The following is a 20,547-nucleotide window of genomic DNA, read 5'->3' as shown; positions in this document are numbered from 1 at the left end:
CATACTCCTCTCTAGTCTCACCATCCACATGTCTTTCTCCTTTTGTGAATACTGATGTGGTTTTCTTTAAGGACCTCACCTACATCCCCAGCTCCACGCATAAATTCCCTTCATTTTCCTTGAGTGGACCTACACTTTCCCTAATTACCCTTTTGCTCTTAACATATGGATAAAGAGCCTTGGAAATTTTGTTAATCCTGTTTGCCATGATCATTTTAAACTCCCTTTTAGCTTTCCTTATTCCTGGTTAAAGTTCATTCCTGTTTTCTTTTATATTCCTCAAGGATTCTGTCTATCTTCAATTTCCTAACCATTACATACCTTTTCTTTCTGACTCTGCTCACAATTTCTCTTCTTATCTAATATTCCTGAATCTTGCTTTCTTTATCTTTAATTGTCACAGAAACATGTTGGTCTTGAATTATAATCAATTGGCCTTTACAAGATTCTCACATGGCAGATATGGATTTACCCTAAAATAACCACCCCCAATCTACATTCCCCAGTTCCTGCCTGGTGTGGCAAATGTTCCCCAATGAAACTTTGATCACCTGGACGGTCTTATTTCCCAATACCACATCTATTATGACCCCTTCCCTACTTGGACTATTTACATATTGTTTCAAGAAACCCTTCTGGATGCACAAAACAAATTCACCCCATTTAGGGTCCTGACACTAGGGTGTCCTAGTCAGTATTGCAAAAATTAAAATCTCCCACCGCACCAAGCTTGTTGTTTTCACATTTTTCCATAATCTTTCCTCATATTTGTTCTTCTATCTTCTGTTGGCTGTTGGGGCTTCTGTCCTACAAACCCAAAGTGATGGCATCCTTCCTATTCCTGAACTCTGCCTCACTGGATAAACCCTCCAAGGTGTCTCCATCACTATAGATTTGATATTCTCCCTTATGAGTAACACAAATCCCCCTCCTCTTTTACAACCCTCCCCCATCTCACCTGAAATATCTAAATCCTAGAACATTAAGCCAACAGTCTTATCCCTCTCTCAATCAAGATTCTGGAAGAGCTACAACATCATAATTATATATATTAACTCAAGTTCTAAGTACATCTGCCTTACCTGTCATACTCAGTCATGGAATCATACAGCACAGAAACAGACCCTTCAGCCCAACATGTGGGCGGCACGGTGGGACAGTGGTTAGCATTGCTGCCTCACAGCGCCAGAGACCCGGGTTCAATTCCCGCCTCAGGCGCCTGACTGTGTGGAGTTTGCACGTTCTCCCCGTGCCTGCGTGGGTTTCCTCCGGGTGCTCCAGTTTCCTCCCACAGTCCAAAGATGTGCAGGTCAGGTGAATTGGCCATGCTAAATTGTCCGTAGTGTTAGGTAAGGGGTAAATGTAGGGGAATGGGTGGGTTGCGCTTCGGCGGGTCAGTGTGGACTTGTTGGGTTGAAGGGCCTGTTTCCACACTGTAAGTAATCTAATCTAATGTCGACCATAATCCCAAAGTAAACTAGTCCCACCTGCCTGTACTTGCCCACGCACCTCCTAACATTTCCTATTCATTTACTTATCTAAATGTCTTTTAAACATTGTAACTGTACCCACATCCACAACTTCCTCAATAAGTTGATTCCACACATGAACCACTCTCTGTGTAAAACAAAATGCTACTCTTGTCTTTTTTCAAATGCCATTCATGTCTTTTCTCCACTCATCTTAAAAATATGCCCTTTAGTCTTGAAGTCCCCTACCCTGGGGAAAAGACACTTGCCATTCACCTTATCTATACATCTCATGATTTTATACACCTCTATCAGGTCACCTCTCAGCCTCCTACACTCCAGTGAAGAAGGTGATATCTTACTGCAGTCCTGAAGAAGGGTTATACCTGAAACATCAACTTTTCCACCTTCTGCTGCTGCCTGGCTTGCTGTGTTCTCCCAGCCTCCTGCTCGTCTACTTTGGATTCAGCATCTGCAGTTTTTGTGTCTCTGAACCTTTGGTGTGACTGTGTCTCTAAAACTCCTGTCCGTGATGCTTTTCATTTCCTGCTAACTCCTAAGTGTGTCCAACTGCAACTCCAACCCCAATCCATTCAGTCTGTCAGGAGCTGCAATTGAACACACTTCCTGAGATATGATCATCAATATCGCAGAAACAGCTGAATTCAAGCATCAATCACTACGGCTTGCTACCCATTACATCCTGTCAACCTGAAAATGACCCATTTATACCTACTTCCTATTTCCCAGTCACTAAGTCAATCTTCTATCCATACCAATATGTCACTCTCTACAACACAAGCACTGATTGTCTACTATAACCTTTTGTGGCATTTTACTGAATGCTGTTTGGAAAGCAAAGTGCAGTTCATTCACCTGTTCACCTTTACCCACAACATATTACTGTTCTAAAGAATTTCTATTGATCGGCTGGAATATGATTTTCTTTTCATAAACTTGTTGGCTCTACCTGATCAGATGACCCTAAGTACCTTGCTACCACTTCTTTAATAAAAGCACTAACATATTCCCTATGGCAGTACTAAGCTAACAATCCATTAATCAATTCATAAAATACTAAAAACAATGATCTAAATTGATGAATCCTGTGTGACAAACAAGGTAAATTCAAGTCCTTTGTTTCAATCATGAGGACATGGCAGTATGCTCTGATCATCATTCTGAAGATTGATAAAATACTTCAGTTGTGTTAGACCCAGACAATCCATAACTTTCTGAAAGGGTTTTGGTATGAAATTTGAATTTTGACACAACTGGACCTCTGAGTGATGAACTGAGTTAACTTCTCTACCAGTACATTAGCAGTAATTGTTCTTAAATGTAAGTTTTCTGGGAACTGACTCACCATATCCATGCTAGTATGGATACTGGTGTCCCATGTATAGGTAAAGGTCTCATACAATCCACCAGTATCTGACAAAATGACGACACAAAACTGGCATGGGACTTACAGTGATGGATGCTAGCATGCTATAACTTTCAAAACATATAGCACATTTTGTCAAACTGTAACATATCACCACGAAAACCAGGCCTGTAAAAAAGTTGATTTAAACACGCATGGGTATTCTGGGTTCCTACATGTCCTGCCACAAGAATTTCATGGTCTACCTTCCACTTTTTTCCCCACGGTATTTGGGTTGTATTTCCATCTGGTGAACCATTGTCCATTCTTCAAGTACACATCTGCAAGGAAGTGTTCATTTTGTCATCAGAATCTCATGTTTACATTGTAGCATTCTGGGATTCTCTCTATTTCACCTTCAGTTTGAGCTGGTTGGGTTACATTAGGTAACTCTGTATTGGCTTGCTGACCCTTGAACAGAGACTTTATTGAACATTTCCTTCAGATTACCCAAGTCCCCAAAGAAAGTTTCTAAAAACCAAGTATCTGTCTATGGTGCCAGTTGGACTACCAGCATTAGGATTTGTTCAGCTCCTCAATTTATTTTTCCCAAAACTGCTCTTTCTTTGACTTCACTTCACCTTTCTGTGACTAATGAAGAAGTGAAAGCTCTGACTCCTCCAAATCATTCCCAAATTACATTAACTCGGTCTACAGATAAACTAATCCCAACATTAGGTCGAGTTCTCCGAACGTCTGATATAAAAGGTATGAGTGGATAATACCCATTTAATAATTTAGTGTCCTGTTTTACATGTGAATTTGGACTGAGGGGTTGAGGTTTTTGATTTTTTGGGGAGAATTACTTCAAAGTATGTCATTCATAGACTTTACTTTTAATATCTGCATCTAACAGTCAAAATTACTCTGCTTTACCATTTCAAATTTCAGATAAATTTGCCCAGGTTGCTTTTAGATAAGCTGAAATTTCTGCCTCACAGTTTCAGATACCAAATTGGACTCAGTGATAATAGCCTTTCTTGTTCCTTCATAAATGATAGAAAAAAAAAGTACGGTATACCCATCATCAATGTCCCCCTAAGCTGTGTGCATGCAGCTGCACTGATATCCCAGCACTCATACAGCAACCAGCACTCCAAACATGTTTTGGGACATTCTGTTCCGGATGTCACTGATAAGCACCAACCTCAGTGAGCCCACACAGCTGGTGAGAAATTTTGAGAAAGCTATGATCATGCAAAGCAGATTGAATGTGAATGTTCTGTTTTCTTTTGATCCTCTCATCTGCTTAGTTTTCTTTTAAAGAAATGAAAATTGGCTCGGCATACCATTCATTATATTTTGGGAGGGTTTGCACAAATCAGATTAGACTCAAATCTTTCTGTGACAGAATGGTTACTTTAAAGCTGGTATTCACTCTGTTCTTTCCTTCACTTTAAATTCTAACTTCTAAATTCTCTTTAGTTTTCCTTCTTCTCTCTGAAGTTTCCTTTTATTTTTTTCACTCCGATACGCTCTCTGTTTTTCTGCTCTCTTTTCAACTTTGAGTTTATAAATTTCCATTTCTTTTTTCCTGTTGAAGCTACCTCATCCACATGTCAATTCTCACTAACCCAATTAACTCACTGTCTGGATTATATTGCTATCGTTGCATTTTGAAATACTGGAATATTGAGTCACCAATGTCTAACATTATGCGTTCCTACTTTTAATTCTGACTCTAACATCTCAGCGATTTCAATTATTCTAACATTGATTTGCAAAGAATAACCATTCAGGGATAAAACTTCCCATCTCAGCAAAGCATTTTGATATCAGAATGTGGAAGGAACCTGATTAGATTACTTACTGTGGAAACAGGCCCTTCGGCCCAACAAGTCCACACCGACCCGCTGAAGTGCAACCCACCCAGACCCATTCGTCTACATTTATCCCTTAACCTAATACTACAGGCAATTTAGCCAGTAGGCTAACCTGCACATTTTTTGGACTGTGGGAGGAAACCGGAGCACCCAGAGGAAACCCACGCAGACACGGGGAGAATGTGCAAACTTCACACAGTCAGTCACCTGAGGCAGGAATTGAACCCAGGTCTCTGACGCTGCGAGGCAGCAGTGCTAACTGCTGTGCCTCCGTGCCGCCCTGATGTGTGTTTCATTTTATTAGTTTCCAATTATTAGCATCCCACTTTCAATTAAATGTTGTCTGCATATTGTATCCTGCTTCAGGCCCCTATTTTTATGTTGGAACTGAGGATGGAGGAGTACTCCATCATTGCAGTCTCACTATCCCACAGATCACAACACAAAATAAAAATATTTATCCCAATTACCAAAATAATCAATAAATTTGAGAACTATTTAAGGTAAGATCCACTCACTGGATTCTTAACAAAAAATCATTGATTTATAGTCAAAACAAAATATATTAAATTAGGTACAATACTTGGTTGATATATAGAATTAGTCACAAAGAAATATAAACATTTCCTTCTTCACATGTCCCCAACTCATAGGTAAACACATACCTTCTTCCGGAAAAATGAGAAAAGATTTCTTTGTTAGGATTGACTTTCTGGGAAAAAAGTATTGGCCAATGGGCTATCCCTGAAGCAAAAGGATAAAGCGATGAATGCTCCAGAGCCTGTCACTTTGATGTCTGGCACGTGTGGTCAAGTCATTAATCAGGTCAGATTGGCTCTGAGGTCTTGCAGATGAGGTTTGCTTAGGAAATATAATTTTGCTGTGTTTTATGTATCACTCTTTCAAATTAACTAATAATTTTACTCTGAACTTAACAGGAGGGCTTTCCTTTCAGAAATGAGAGCTCTGCAGTTGGTTCCACTCTGACATACCCAATTATTACCTGAGTTATGAACTTGTAAAGATACCACTCCAGATGCAGATGTGCCCAGCTTTCTCACTGTGTCAGGTGGAATCTCTTCAATCTGAATGTCACCATTCTGTCCTCCAATACTTTCCCAGTGTTGACCCTTCTGGTGAGATTGCCTTCACTTGTTTCCAATTTGACTTAGCGAATCGTAATGAAAGTTCCCTTCCTACAATTGTACTATCATTTCCAGAATTCTTCAAAATCTATCCAACAGACGTCTAGGGACAGGATAGAGCTATGGGCTTAGAAACTTAACAGCCCAAACGCAACATTGTTGAGATGTATTCCATGAGGAATGGGTTGGGTATTGTGTTACTTCCAATACATTAACAATCTGGACAAAGGAACTGAGGACATTGTTGCTAAGTTTGTAAATGACAGAAAGATAGGTGGAAGGACAGGTAGTGCTGAGCAAGCAGGGAGGCTGCAGATGGACTTGGCTAGACTAGGAGAGTGGGCAAAAAAGTGGCAAATGGAATACGTTGTGCACCTTGGTAGGAAGAATAGAAACATAATTTTTTTTCTAGGGTAAAGATTTGGAAATCTGAAGCACAAAGGGACTTGGGATTCCCATTACAGGATTCTCTTAACATTGACAAGTCGGTTCAATTGGCAGTGAGCAAAGCAAATGCAATGTTATCATTCATTTCAAGAGGGCTAGAATACAAAAGCAGAGATACACAGTATAAGGCTCTGGTCAGACTGTATATGGAACATTATGAGCAGTTTTGAGCACTGTATCTAAGGAAGGATGTGCTGGCATTGGAGGGGTTTGAGAGAAAGTTTACAACAATAATCCTGGGAGTTTGTCATATGAAGAGAAGTTGAGGACTCCGGGTCCGTACAAAATAGAGCTTAAAAGGATGAGAGGGATCTAATTGAAATGTACAGGATACTGAGAGGCCTGGATAGAGTGGATTGGAGAAAATATTTCCACTAAACACTAGGACCTGAGGGCACAGCCTCAGACTGAAGGGATAACCCATTAGAACTAAGATGAAGAGGAATTTCTTTAGCCAGAAAGCAGTGATGCTGTGGAACTCATTGCCACAGAGGGCTGTGGAGGCCAAGTCACTGAGTGTATTTAAGACAGAGATGGATAGATTTGTGATTGCTAAGGGAGATCTAGAGTTATGGGGAGAAGGCAGGAGAATGGAGTTGAGAAATATATCAGCCGTGATCGAATGGAAAAGCAGAGTTGATGGGTTGAATGGCCTAATTCAGCTCCGATGTCTTTCTGTATTTTATGGTCTAATGGATTCCTTCCACTTCCTCGTGTACATATTGCCCTTTCAGAATATTAGTGCCCACATACTTCATGAAGAAGACACAGAGATCTAACATTCTATTGCTTTGTCCAAAGCTTCAATTGCTGAGACAGCCCAATTTAGACTATCCACAAGGTACACCACTTCAACACTTACATTACTTCAACATTTACACTATTTCAACATATAGAAGACCGAAGCTATGCTCTTCAGGGCCCATCATAATATATGCGCATTTATCACTGATTCCATTTACCTGCCCAGTCAACAAATCGTTGTACTCTATGTCATCATCAGATGAGTGAGAGACTCCATTTTCCATTTGTCATCCACAGACCACAGCTTTCACGTCTGATATTGATCAATAATTTCCTTTTGGCCTCACAATCTCCGAACCTTTGCTGGCTGCATTCCATCAGTACCATCCATTATTTCGATTCTACCTGAAATACCAGTTAACTACCATTTCAAATCCCTCCCTTTCTCCAAACTCCCAATCTTGTTTAACCCTAGCTTGAAACCCATCAATCACAGTTTTGTCTTCAGCTGCCAGGCCGGCAATTTCCTCCCCAAAGCCCCCTTAGAATTATCCATTTTACTCTTCACTTTTCACAGCCTTTTTAAAACCAGTTAACTTGACCACACATTAAGTGTCTCCTCTTTAGATTACTGACCTTTTGTTCCCTTTGACCTCTCAGAAACAGTTGGAGTAATTTTTCAGATTAAAGATAGATAATTTATTTTAATGTTTATGTGGCCAGTAAAGTCCTTAAAACTGCAATCCCTTATGTAGAGTGCAACATATCACAATTTAATAAAAGGCTAATGCATTTCAGATCTTATAGTTATTCAGCAGTATTGATCTCAGGAATGAGGGATTTTAGATACAAGAAAGATTAAAGAGATTGGGCTTATTCTCTTAGGAACAGAGAAGATTATGAGGTAACTTTATTGAGGTGTTCAAAATAATGAACAATATTGACAGGGTAAAGAAGGATAATCTGTTTGCACTGATTGGTATGCCAGTAACTAGGGGTGACAATTCCACAACTATCAGCAAGAGAGCTAGGAGTGAGATGAGGAGAAACTTCTTCAGTCAGAGAGTTGTTAGGATTGAAATGTGCTGCCTGGGAGAGCGATGGAGGCAGATTCCATAGGAGGGTTCAAAAGAGAGCTGGATTTATTTGAAAGGGATGAAGTTAGAGGATAATGAAGACAGCGCTTGAGCTTGGGACTAGCTGGGTAGCTCTTTTGGAAGCTTGTACAGACACAATGGGTCGAATGGCTACTGTCTGTACTGTAAAATTCTGTGATTCCATGTGTTGGTTGTTCTTGAACTTTCAAAGGTACACTGATTCTGAGTGAGAGCGTATGGTCACCTAAAGCCAAGAATGATTTCCAATTCAGACAGCGTTTAATTTGTGACCGTATGGAGAAGCATCGAGTTATGGCTGAGAGGAAAAATAAATGACAAGATAAAAATCTGGCAAGGGACATTCTCCAAGTGGTATCTCAAACCTCTCCGCAGCTGATAATGGAGGAAAAATGTGGCAACCAATTGGAAGCAGTCAGGCCAGTCTCTTGACAGTAAAGTAATGAGTCAATTTGGATTTTAAAATTTCATGGGAATAATTTACAATGGAAAATTAATCTAATAGCTTTTGACAATCTTAAAATCTTGAGTGCCTATTGCAGCTGATACAGTCCATTGGGCAACATAATTTTTACTATTAGAACATCAGGAAATGGCACTGAACAACACAATTGAGGAGGAATGTCTGCTTAATTCCTTCACTCAATCACAATCATAAAATGACATCTTGGATGGAAATGTGGCACAATCTCATAGCTATTTTATAAACAGCCCAGAGGTATAGAGCAGATGCTGTAACCAAACAATTACTTATTAATAACGAAAACAGAGTCAAAACTATGTTTGCTTTGTGTTTTGTATCTTTGGAAAATAGATCATAAACCCTTTCTCCACAATGAACTGGCATGTTTAGTTCAGAAAATCTCATGTACCAGATTCTAACATTAGACATAACTGTGAGCATTAACAGCTGTTTAACAAAGTTAAACAAACCATCTGGCATTCACAAAAAAAAGCTTATGTCAAAGTTTTGGATGGACAGAATTCTTTGCAACTAAACTTTTAAGAAAGCAATTAGAAGAGCAAAAGGGGGTCTTGAAAAAGGACTTGAAAAAGGATTAGGGATAATCCTGAGGTATTTTATCAATACATTAAAAGGAAGAGGTTAATCAGGGAAAGAATAGAGCCTACTGGGGACCAAGGGGGCAACATGTGTATGAAGCTCTAGGATATTGGAAGGGAATTAAATGAATACTTTTCTTCAGTCTTCACTCTGGAAAAGAAGAACATAGGTGTGGAATTAAGGAAAAAACACTATGAGGAGCTTCTGCAGTTTGTCTTAATAAATGGGGACGTATTGGAGGCTCTGTTGGACTTAAAAACCTACATATCCCCTGGCCCAGATGAATTGCATCCCAAGCTGCTGTGGGGGGCAAGACAGAAAATTGCAAGGTTCTGACAAAACGTTCCCCTCTGTCACAGGGGAAGTGCCAGAAGACTGGAGGACAGCTAATGTGGTTCCACGTTTTAGATGAACCAGGAAAGTACAGACCAGTGTCTTACGTCAGTGGTAGGGAAATTATTAGAGAAAACTTTGACAAAGCGAATTAATACCCACTTGGAAAGCAGGGGTTAATTAGGGATAGTCAGCATGGCTTTGTCAGAGGGAAGTTAGACTTAACAAATTTGTCAGAATTTTTTTGAAAATGCAATCAAGTGTGTAGATGAGGGAAATTTTGTTAATGTAGTTTATATGGGTTTTAACAAAGCTTTTGACAAGATCCTAAATGGGAGACTGATTGGAAAGATTAAAGCACGTGGAATTGAAGGAAACCTGGTCAGAGGGATCAGAAACCTGCTTAGTCATAGAAAACAAAGGGTAGTGGTAGAAGGCTGTTTGAGTGACTGGGCGCTGGTGTCCAGTGATATACCACAAGAATCAGCACTGGGACCCTCATTGTCTGTGATATATATAAATGATGTAGATGTAAATGTGAGGGGAATATTAAGCAAATTTTCAGATGACACCAAGATTAGTAGAGTGGTTAGTAGCAAAGAAGATGGTTGTAGGCAACAGAAAGATATCGGTGGGTGGTCAGATGGGCAGATCAATAGCAGATGGTATTTAACCCTGAAAACAACGAAGTGATGCATCTTGGAAGAAGCAACAAGATGAGGGAGTATTTAATGAATAGTTGGATACTCAGTAGTTTAGAGGAGCAGAGGGGTCATGGGGTAATTATTTTCAGATCACTGAAGTCGGCAGAGCATGTGAATAGGATTGTTAAGGAGGCATATGGGACACTTGCTTTCATTAGTCATGACATGGAGTATAAGAGCAAGGAGATAATGTTGGAGTTGTACAGAGCATTGGTAAGGCCACAGCTGGAGTACAATGTGCAGTTCTGGTAATCTCACTCCAGGAAGGATAGCACCAGGGGTGGGTACAGAGGATGTTCACCAGGATGTTGCCTGGGGTAGAGAAATTGAGCTATAAGGAGAGACTAGGTAGGCTTGGATTGTTTTATTTAGAGCAGAGAAGATTGAGGGAGGACATGATTGAAGTGTATAGATTAGGTGGGATTTGGACATGATGAATAGAGAGCAGCTGGTCCCCTCGGCTCAGAGGTTGATCACAAGAGAACATAGTTTTAGAGTAAGGGGATTTCGGAAAAAAACTTTTATCACTCACTGGGTGGTGGGAATCTGGAATGTACTGCCTGGAAAGGTAGTCGAGGCTGGAAACCTTATAACCTTTAAAAAATATTTGGATGAGCACTTCAAATATTATAACATGGAGTCCAGAATTAGAGTACATAGGTTTAGGGTGAGAGGGGAAAGATATAAAAGAGACCTATGGGGCAACCTTTTCACACAGAGGGTGGTACACGTATGGAATGAACTGCCAGAGGAAGTGGTGGAGGCTGGTACAATTACAACATTTAAAAGGCATTTGGATGGGTATATGAATAGGAAGAGGGATATGGGCCGAGTACTGGTAGGTGGGACTAGACAGGGTTGGGATATCTGGTTGGCATGGACGGTTGGACCATTCTGAACCTCTCTATGACTCTACGACTCTAAATGAGATCTCTTTATTATTTGGTCAATCCAAGGCCTGGCTTAATGCATGAAGTGAGCAAAATAAATTGATATGATGAAGCTGTGGGCCACCTCACAGCTTACTGAACAGATCTCCAAAGAAACCCGCAGCCAAAGAACCAGCCCTTAACCACAGTATTTGATGACCAGCTTATTTATACACTTGTATTACATGCTCTATAAATTTATTTATATATCAGCCCAGTTTGAATTTTGCATTCATGATTTGTGCTCCTTATTGTGAGAAACTGTAACATAAATTTTAAAAAGTTAAAAAAAACAAAAAATATTTTGTTCAACCGAAGTGTAAGTTTTCATCTTAACAGCATGGCCAACCATCTGGCCGTTCCAATGGCCTGTCACAGGACATTCTGCTATAACACACGTTTCTTTAACACAAATTCACTGTAACATGACTGACAAATTGTGGACACTGTTTCTAAAACACTGTTTAGAAAACACTGTTTCTAAAGCATTATTATAACGTAATTTCAGCTGCATTAGTTTGAATGGTGTTGTTATTATGTGATTTTTCTTATAAGATGGGATTGCATGAGAATGGAACTACTGCATTATAGCAGAACTGACTGTATGTAATAATGTCTGACTGAGTAATAGGGAAATGATCCACTTCACCAGATAACTGTGAGAAAGGAACAATTTATCCTTGCAAAACTCATTTTACACTTAAAACAGTGAATTCTACTTCCTAGTGGCTTCCAAACACTGATATCTTGAAAGAAAGTAAGAATATTATAAAATTAGTCAACTTATATTTGCTTTATTACTTTTTAAACTATTACTTTGTTGATCAAAAGTTCTTCAACCTAATGTCAATGCATAAATTGCCAACAAAAAAATAGCTGCAAAGTGATTATCCCCTTCAGAAGATTCTCTTATTCAGCCACACACTAAACCAAACCTGGATTAACTGGGAAGTAAAAGATTCTGGATTAGTGGTGCTGGAAGAGCACAGCAGTTCAGACAGCATCCAACAAGCAGCGAAATCGATGTTTCGGGTAAAAGCCCTTCATCGGGGAAGTAAAAGAGTAGAATACATCACATGCAATGTCTCTTCCGCAGATTTAACTGCAACTCATCTGATTTTGCTTTGCAAATTTGCTGAAATCGTCAGATTAAATCTCTAACCCAATGCACTAGCTTCAAAGACATTCACCTTCATGACTGATCGATCATAACATCGGATTTTATAAAGGTGACCCTCTGTAGATGAATAATGATCCCAGATGGCAAATCATATGCTTGATTTTCAGAGTTGTTTGTCATTCAAACACATTCAGCTGTTTTGGCTTTGACCCATTGTAAACAAGCCAACCGAACAGAGTGCCAAGTGAAAGGAAATAGAACCATCTATCTCACCTCACTTGATTTTACTTCATTTCATTCTTACTAGAACATAGAACATTACAGCAAAGTACAGGCCCTTCGGCCCTCGATGTTGCACTGACCTGTCATACCAATCTGAAGCGCACCTAACCCACACTATTCCATGTACGTCCATTTACTTGTCCAATGACGACTTAAATGTACTTAAAATTGGCGAATCTACTACCGTTGCAGGCAAAGCATTCCATACCCTTACTACTCTCTGAGTAAAGAAACTACCTCTGACATCTGTCCTATATCTATCACCCCTCAATTTAAAGCTATGCCCCCTCTTGCTTGCCGTCACCATACTTGGAAAAAGGCTCTCCCTGTCCACCCTATCTAACCCTCTGATTATCTTATATGTCTCTATTAAGTCACCTCTCAACCTTCTTCTCCCTAACGAAAACAGCCGCAAGTTCCTCAGCCTTTCCTCGTAAGACCTTCCCTCCAGACCAGGCAACATCCTAGTAAATCTCCTCTGCACCCTTTCCAAAGCTTCCGCATCCTTCTTATAATGCCGTGACCAGAACTGTACACAATACTCCAAGTGCAGCCGCACCAGAGTTTTGTACAGCTGTAGCATAACCTCATGGTTCCAGAACTCAATCTCTCTATTAATAAAAGTTAAAACACTGTATGCCTTCTTAACAACCCTGAAAATGTGTTGCTGGAAAAGCGCAGCAGGTCAGGCACCTTCCAAGGAACAGGAGAATCGATGTTTCAGGCATGAGCCCTTCTTCAGGAAACTCCAGTTTCCTCATTTCCTCCCCCCCCCACCTTGTCTCAGTCCCAACCCTCAAACTCAGCACCACCTTCCTAACCTGCAATCTTCTTCCTGGCCTCTCCGCCCCCACCCCCACTCCAGCCGATCACCCTCACCTTAACCTCCTTCCACCTATTGCATTTCTACGCCCCTCCCCCAAGTCCCTCCTCCCTACCTTTTATCTTAGCCTGCTTGGCACACTTTCCTCATTCCTGAACCACAACTCCTTCTTAACAATCCTGTTAACCTGGGTGACAACTTGCAAGGATCTGTGTATCTGAACACCGAGATCTCTCTGCTCATCTGCACTACCAAGAATCTTACCATTAGCCCAGTACTTTGCATTCCGGTTACTCCGACCAAAGTGAATCACCTCACACTTGTCCGCATTAAACTCCATTTGCTACCTCTCAGCCCAGCTCTACAGCTTATCTACGTCTCTCCGTAACCTACATCCTTCGTCACTATCCACAACTCCACCGACCTTAGTGTCGTCTGCAAATTTACTAACCCACCCTTCTACACCCTCATCCAGGTTGTTTATAAAAGTGACGAACAGCAGTGGACCCAACACCGACCCTAGCGGTACACCACTGGTAACTGAGCTCCAGGATGAACATTTCCCATCAACCACCACCCCCTGTCTTCTTTCAGCAAGCCAATTACTGATCCAAACTGTTATATCTCCCACAATCCCATTCTTCCGCATTTTGTACAATAGCCTACTGTGGGGAACCTTATCGAACGCCTTGCTGAAATCCATATACACCACATCAACCGGTTTACTCTCATCTACCTGTTTGGTCACATTCTCAAAGAACTCAATAAGGTTTGTGAGGCACGACCTGCCCTTTGCAAAACCGTGCTGACTGTCCCTAATCAAATTATTCTTTTCTAGATGATTATGAATCCTATCTGAAAATGTGTTGCTGGAAAAGCGCAGCAGGTCAGGCAGCATCCAAGGAACAGGAGAATCGACGTTTCGGGCATAAGCCCTTCTTCAGGAATGAGGAAAGTGTGCCAAGCAGTCTAAGGTAAAAGGTAGGGAGTATGGACTTGGGAGAGGGGCATTGGAAATGTGATGTGCATTGGAAATGCGATAGGTGGAAGGAGTTTAAGGTGAGGGTGATAGGCCGGAGTGGGGGGGGGGGGGGGGGGGGCGCGCGGAGAGGTCAGGAAGAAGATTGCAAGTTAGGAAGGTGGTGCTGAGTTCGAGGGTTGGGACTGAGACAAGGTGGGGGGAGGGGAAAATGAGGAAACTGGAGAAATCTGAGTTCATCCCTTGTGGTTGGAGGGTTCCTAGGTGGAAGCTGAGGTACCTAGACAAAATAAATATCCCTCCAGACGTGATCAACAATGCTCTCCACCGCATCTCCTCCATTTCCCGCTCCTCTGCCCTTGAGCCCTGCCCCTCCAATCGCCACCAAGACAGAACCCCACTGGTCCTCATTTACCACCCACCAACCTCCATATACATCGCATCATCCATCGCCATTTCCGCCACCTCCAAACAGACCCCACCACCAGGGACATATTTCCCTCCCCTCCCCTATCAGCATTCCGAAAAGACCATTCCCTCCGTGACTCCCTTGTCAGGTCCACACCCCCCACCAACCCAACATCCACTCCCGGCACCTTCCCCTGCAACCGCAAGAAATGCAAAACCTGCGCCCACACCTCCCCCCTCACTTCCCTCCAAGGCCCCAAGGGATCCTTCCATATCCGCCACAAATTCACCTGCATCTCCACATACATCATTCACTGCATCCGCTGCACCCGATGTGGCCTCCTCTATATTGGGGAGACAGGCCGCCTACTTGCGGAACGTTTCAGAGAACACCTCTGGGACACCCGGACCAAGCAACCCAACCTCCCCGTGGCTCAACGCTTCAACTCCCCCTCCACTCCACCAAGGACAGGCAAGTCCTTGGACTCCTTCATCGCCAGACCATAGCAACACAACAGCTGGAGAAAGAGCGCCTCATCTTCCGCCTAGGAACCCTCCAACCACGAGGAATGAACTCAGATTTCTCCAGTTTCCTCATTTCCTCAGTTTTGTGTGTGAAAGCAGCAGAGTAGGGGGTTGAGCCCGGGCTTCGGCCATGCCAGTTGGCTTACTTTCTCTTTTTCTCTTCATTTTTCTGGGGATCTTTTTCTTCATTTTCTCTTCTTTTGGGTCTGGAGAGTAGTGGGTGAGGGAGGAAGCCTTTGATGGTGGTGGTGGTGGCAACACCAGCTTCAGCCAGACACCCTTCTACTCCAGAGGTGAAAATGTGTTGCTGGAAAAGCGCAGCAGGTCAGGCAGCATCCAAGGAACAGGAGAATCAACATTTCGGGCATAAGCACATTTTCAGCTCTGATCTCCAGCATCTGCAGTCCTCACTTTCTCCTCGAACAGTTCTATTCCAGCCCAGGGTCTCCTGGTGTGTGAGGAGCAAGTTGGGCTGATTCCCACAGCTCGGACTCACAGGCTGGGCTGAGGCACTGGCTTCAAGGCTGGGCCTGGGCACCCTGGAAGGGGAAGAGAAATGGCAGTCTCCCAGTGTGGTGGTCTTGACCCAGTACAGAAGTCTCTTTGCTGTGTGGAGGTCGTCTTCATCATTGACCTCCAGGTATTCCAGCAGCCTGGCAGGCAGTCTCAGCCCTGCATGACAGTGCTCTTTGGTAGAGGCTTCTGGCCAAGTGTTCCAGCAGTCAGTCATGGTGGTCCCATCCTGGCATAGTGGTCTTGTCCTGGCATGGTGGTCTTGTCCTGCTCGGTATTCTATTGTTCATTAATTGGTTTTCCCTAGGTCCAGGAGCCAATAACTGTGATGAACCTTGTCTTAATTTTATTTGTTGTTATTGTTATGAATGATTTCAGTCATTGAGATAGGCACTGTGGTGGGGTGACTTATAAAACCTTTCACTGGATTTTTCATGTAAAAATACACATGACAATAAATTTCTATTCTATTCTAATTTAGATTCGATTCTGGGTATTAAATAAAACAGCAGACCCAAAGAGACAGACAACACGGAGTCCATCAATGCTCTCGATGTCTTTAGAGAGAGTTGGGCACCGTGGTGGACACAGTGTCTTATTTCCTGTCTGACTCCATTTTGATTCTATCCCTTCCCAGTGTCCCTCCCCATTTCACCCTGCCCCATCACTCGTGATGGTTCACTTTGCCCATTATGAGCTTTGCATGGTAAATATCCAATTGGCTGCATGCATGTTTTTCTGGTGGTGGCTAATAGTTAAAAACAAAATAAAAGTCAGGGAGATCTGTTGGTGGAAAGCCATTCAGTTGTGTGTGATAACACTTCCAGATATAATGACATAAAACAGACCCATAGGGCTCCTGTGCCACAGTGATAGCGACCTTGCCTCTGAGCCAAGAGAGGCCCAGGTTCAAGCCCTATCCTGAGATGTACAGTAATATATCTGAATTGGTGATAACAATAAAGCAGACCTAATTTTACTGGTAGTGGTTAATAGTGAAATAACATTGAGTTATTCCAATATCTTGGTAATTTCCCAATACATTCTGTTAAGTAGTGGTGCTTCATTTATAAATTCAAATTGATAATTGCTTTCAATTGTTCTGAGTTAATATTGCTTGAACCTGGGAACGATGTGGCACTATTTAAAATTATGCAGAAAATAGATTTAAAATTTAATGCCTATAATTTATCTTTTAACTCCTACTTTGGTTCCAAAAGTAGAAACCCTTTCATCTTAAATTACACATTGCATTGAAATGCTAAGCTGGCTGATTTCTCTCGGTATTTAATCTTGCCAAATATCATAGGGTCAGCTCCAGAGAATGCAGTGCCCTTTACTTTGTAAGTAGACTACGCTGTGTGGGTTTACATTATCTCACAATTTTGTTTAGAATGAAAATTAGATTCTTAATCCAATTACATTAAAAATATTCACACTTCACTAGCTTCAGTGAAACAACTTTTCCATGATAGCCTTTTCTTCCCCTGAGGATTAGCTGACCTCAACAATAACTTGTAGCACAAGATCCAGAAATTTTGTCACAGCTGAATATTGCTGTTATGTACACAAAAGTTGCCAAGACATGACAAATCCCTTTCTAGTTTCTTTGGCAAGTTAACAAATAGACAAGAGGTCATCCAAGACGCCTGTCTGTTCATTATGTCATCCAAGCAACTTTAAACTAAATAGCTAAATTTTTTTTAGACTTGTAATGACTAATAATTACACAATGCAACCGAATGATACAATTCATACATTGTAATAACTGAATGATACAATCCATACATTGTAATAAAAACAAATTTGATTCTTGTTAAAGGCAATTAGCTGAAGAAACTCAACATACTGGCTGGGTCCTGAAGTTTCCATGAACAGTGATTTCTTCAATGTTTTGCATCAATATTGTTGCAACAGTTATATATTTGTCAGGTATAATTATGCCAAAGCCCAGAACATATTGAAATAATAAGCCAGAATCCTTATAAATATCTAGACAGACTAAAGATGCTCATTAGGTTTGATTTAAAAAATCCATATGATTGGAAAATCAAAAAGATGGACTTCTGTACAGACTCGGTTCTGGATCCTATGTAGATATTTTCCACATGACAATCATTTTACAGTTGATACTTACACTAAACATCTTCCTTCCCTACCCTCTACACATAATTACAAACATACGTGTGTTTGAGAAAGTTTTGTATAATTCATGTTTTCAATTTTCTTCAACTAGAAGTCATACGAGGAAAGACTTGATCAAATGAGCTTGTATTCACTTGAATTTAGAAGAATGAATAGAATATTCTTCATTGTCGTTTGTATCCAGTACAGAAGTACAACGAAAAATTTTACAATAGCTGCCTTTAATGGTGCCATCTTAGCTAGGTACAAATCTTGGATACAAAAGAGAATTAAATGGAAAGCAGTAGCATTACTTGCAGTGTTTAATAATACTAGAATCGAGGTAGTTATAATTACAGTCCAATAAAGAACTCCAAACAGCAGCAGTGGTAGGCCCAAATCCAACAACTGTCCTGCATCACTCCAGCCCACTCCTCACCAGCACTCAGCAGCAACAAGATCAGTCATGCTGTACTGGAATTCACTTCGCCTTGTGTTGCGCCAGGATACAGAATTTCCCCATGTACTCCTCTGGGATTCAGAATTCCATATGTACTGCTCCAGGACTCAGGATTCCCCAAGTACCACTCTGGGACCCGGAATTCCTCACATACCACTCCAAAACTCGAGATTCCCCACGAGCTGCTCCGGGAGTTGGCATTCCCTAAGTACCACCCCAGGACCCGGGATTTTCCACGTGTCGCTCCGTTATTCAGAATTCCTCACATACCACTCCAGGACTTGGAATTCCCCACGTTCCGCTCCAGGACTCGAGATTCCCCACGTACCGCTCCGGGACTTGGGATTTCCAACATATTGCTCTGGGATTTGGGATTTGGGATTCCCCATGTACCATTCTGGAACTTGGGATTCCCCTTGTCCCACATCACTCCAGCCTCCAGTCTGCTCCTCACTGGTACTCAGCATCAACAAGGTAAATTGCATGTACAGGGACTCGCTTCACCTCGTGCTGTACCAGGATCTCATTGGATCTCAGGGAGATCTCATAGAAACATATAAAGTCCTGTTGGGACTGGACAGGCTAGATGTGGAAAGGATGTTCCTGATGTTGGGGAAGCCTAGAACTGGGGGTCACAGTGTAAGAATAAGGGGTAAGACATTCAGGACTGAGATGAGCAAGAATCTCTTCACTCAGAGAGGAGTGAACCTGAAGAATTCTCTCCCACAGGAACCTGTTGGGGCCAGTTCATTAGATACATTCAAGGAGCATGGCCTTTGTGGCTAAAGGGATCAAAGGGTATGCAGAGAGGGTGGGAATGGAATACTGAGATTGCATGATTAGCCATGATCTTATTGTATGGTAGTGCACGCTCGAAGGGCCAAATGGCCTATTCCAGCTCCAATTTTCTATGTTTCTAGAAGATTAAAATTCTCTTACACTAGTTCAATGTCATTCCACACTCAGGCATGCTGCACACCTTTACCCCTCACACTCCTCACACCAGTACTTCATGTTCTACAGAGAAGTTACAAGTTTGGCTAAACTGGCCCAAGCTGGTGCTTTTGCTCAAAATGTTTTTTCCAACCTGATGTGAACCATCCAAATTAGCTTTATATTTCTTTCTCTCTCATATACTTACTTGACCTCACCTTAAACGAGTTACACCATTTGCCTCAACGACTCTATCTAATAGCAAATTCCATATTCTAAGCACTGTTTGAATAAAAGAAAAGTTTCTTCTGAATACGTTTGGGTTTATCACTTTATGAATCCTTGTCACTCAATCAGTGCTGCTTGCTTCCTACCTCGTAAAAGTATTTAAAGTGAAGACCATGGCTATCATTGATTGTTACTTACTTGTGACCCATCTCATGAGCAATTGTAAAGGCCAGATTCAGTCCATTGTCCTCTGCAAGAACACACTTCTTTCTTTCACTGCACATCCCACTAAGGTATGCTATACCTGCCAAAATAAAATACAAACAAGGCAAATTAAAAACAGCAATATAGTAACTCTTACTTCTTCATAAATGGATGACCTATTTTGAGAGGTTTTATACAAGTTGCCCATCAACATTGGTAAATCTTTTGAATAGTAAAACATAATCAAATCAACAATTTTATTTTTATTTCTATATGGGTTATGGGCATCACTGACTGATCCAGCTTTTATTACCCATCCCTAGTTGCCCCTGGATCGGAGTGGCTTGCTCAGGCCATTTAAAGGGCAGTTAATAGACAACCACACTGCTGGGGGTCTGAAGTTACATATAGACCAGACCAGGTAAAAATGGCAGTTTCCTTTCCGATCGGATGTGATAAACCAGGTGGATGTTTACAACAAGTGGCAATAGTTACATGCTTATCATTACGCTACCTTATAATTCCAAATTTCTACTGAATTCAAGTTTTACAATCTTTCTTGACTGGATTTACCAGTCAGGCACAATATAAATCAGAAAATACAAGGGCTTGTAACAAAGATACAACAATAATCATGGTTGACTTTAATATTCATTTGGAATGGATGAAGTAAATTGACAAAGGTAGCCTCAAGAGAAAATTCCAAGTGCATTAGGTATTATTTCTTGGAGCAAATGTGCTGGGGAACCA

The 20,547-nt window shown here is 41.4% G+C and overlaps 1 protein-coding gene across 3 annotated transcripts in view; it reads right to left on the bottom strand.

Annotated features, from left to right (window-relative positions):
- The window catches only part of LOC132829666 (A disintegrin and metalloproteinase with thrombospondin motifs 19-like), a 520,482-nt gene that overhangs the window by 337,105 nt on the left and 162,830 nt on the right, over window positions 1–20,547 (bottom strand). For all 3 annotated transcript variants that reach the window (XM_060847015.1, XM_060847030.1, XM_060847023.1), the window contains exon 8: window positions 19,792–19,897. In XM_060847015.1, coding sequence (XP_060702998.1) covers window positions 19,792–19,897 — 106 coding nt within the window. The remainder of the gene's footprint in view (window positions 1–19,791; window positions 19,898–20,547) is intronic.

The sequence above is a fragment of the Hemiscyllium ocellatum genome, chromosome 2 (assembly GCF_020745735.1).
Source record: "Hemiscyllium ocellatum isolate sHemOce1 chromosome 2, sHemOce1.pat.X.cur, whole genome shotgun sequence".
NCBI classification, from domain to species: Eukaryota; Metazoa; Chordata; class Chondrichthyes; order Orectolobiformes; family Hemiscylliidae; genus Hemiscyllium; species Hemiscyllium ocellatum.
Note: the sequence above shows the minus strand (reverse complement) of the source record. Positions and strands in the feature narration are given on the sequence as shown.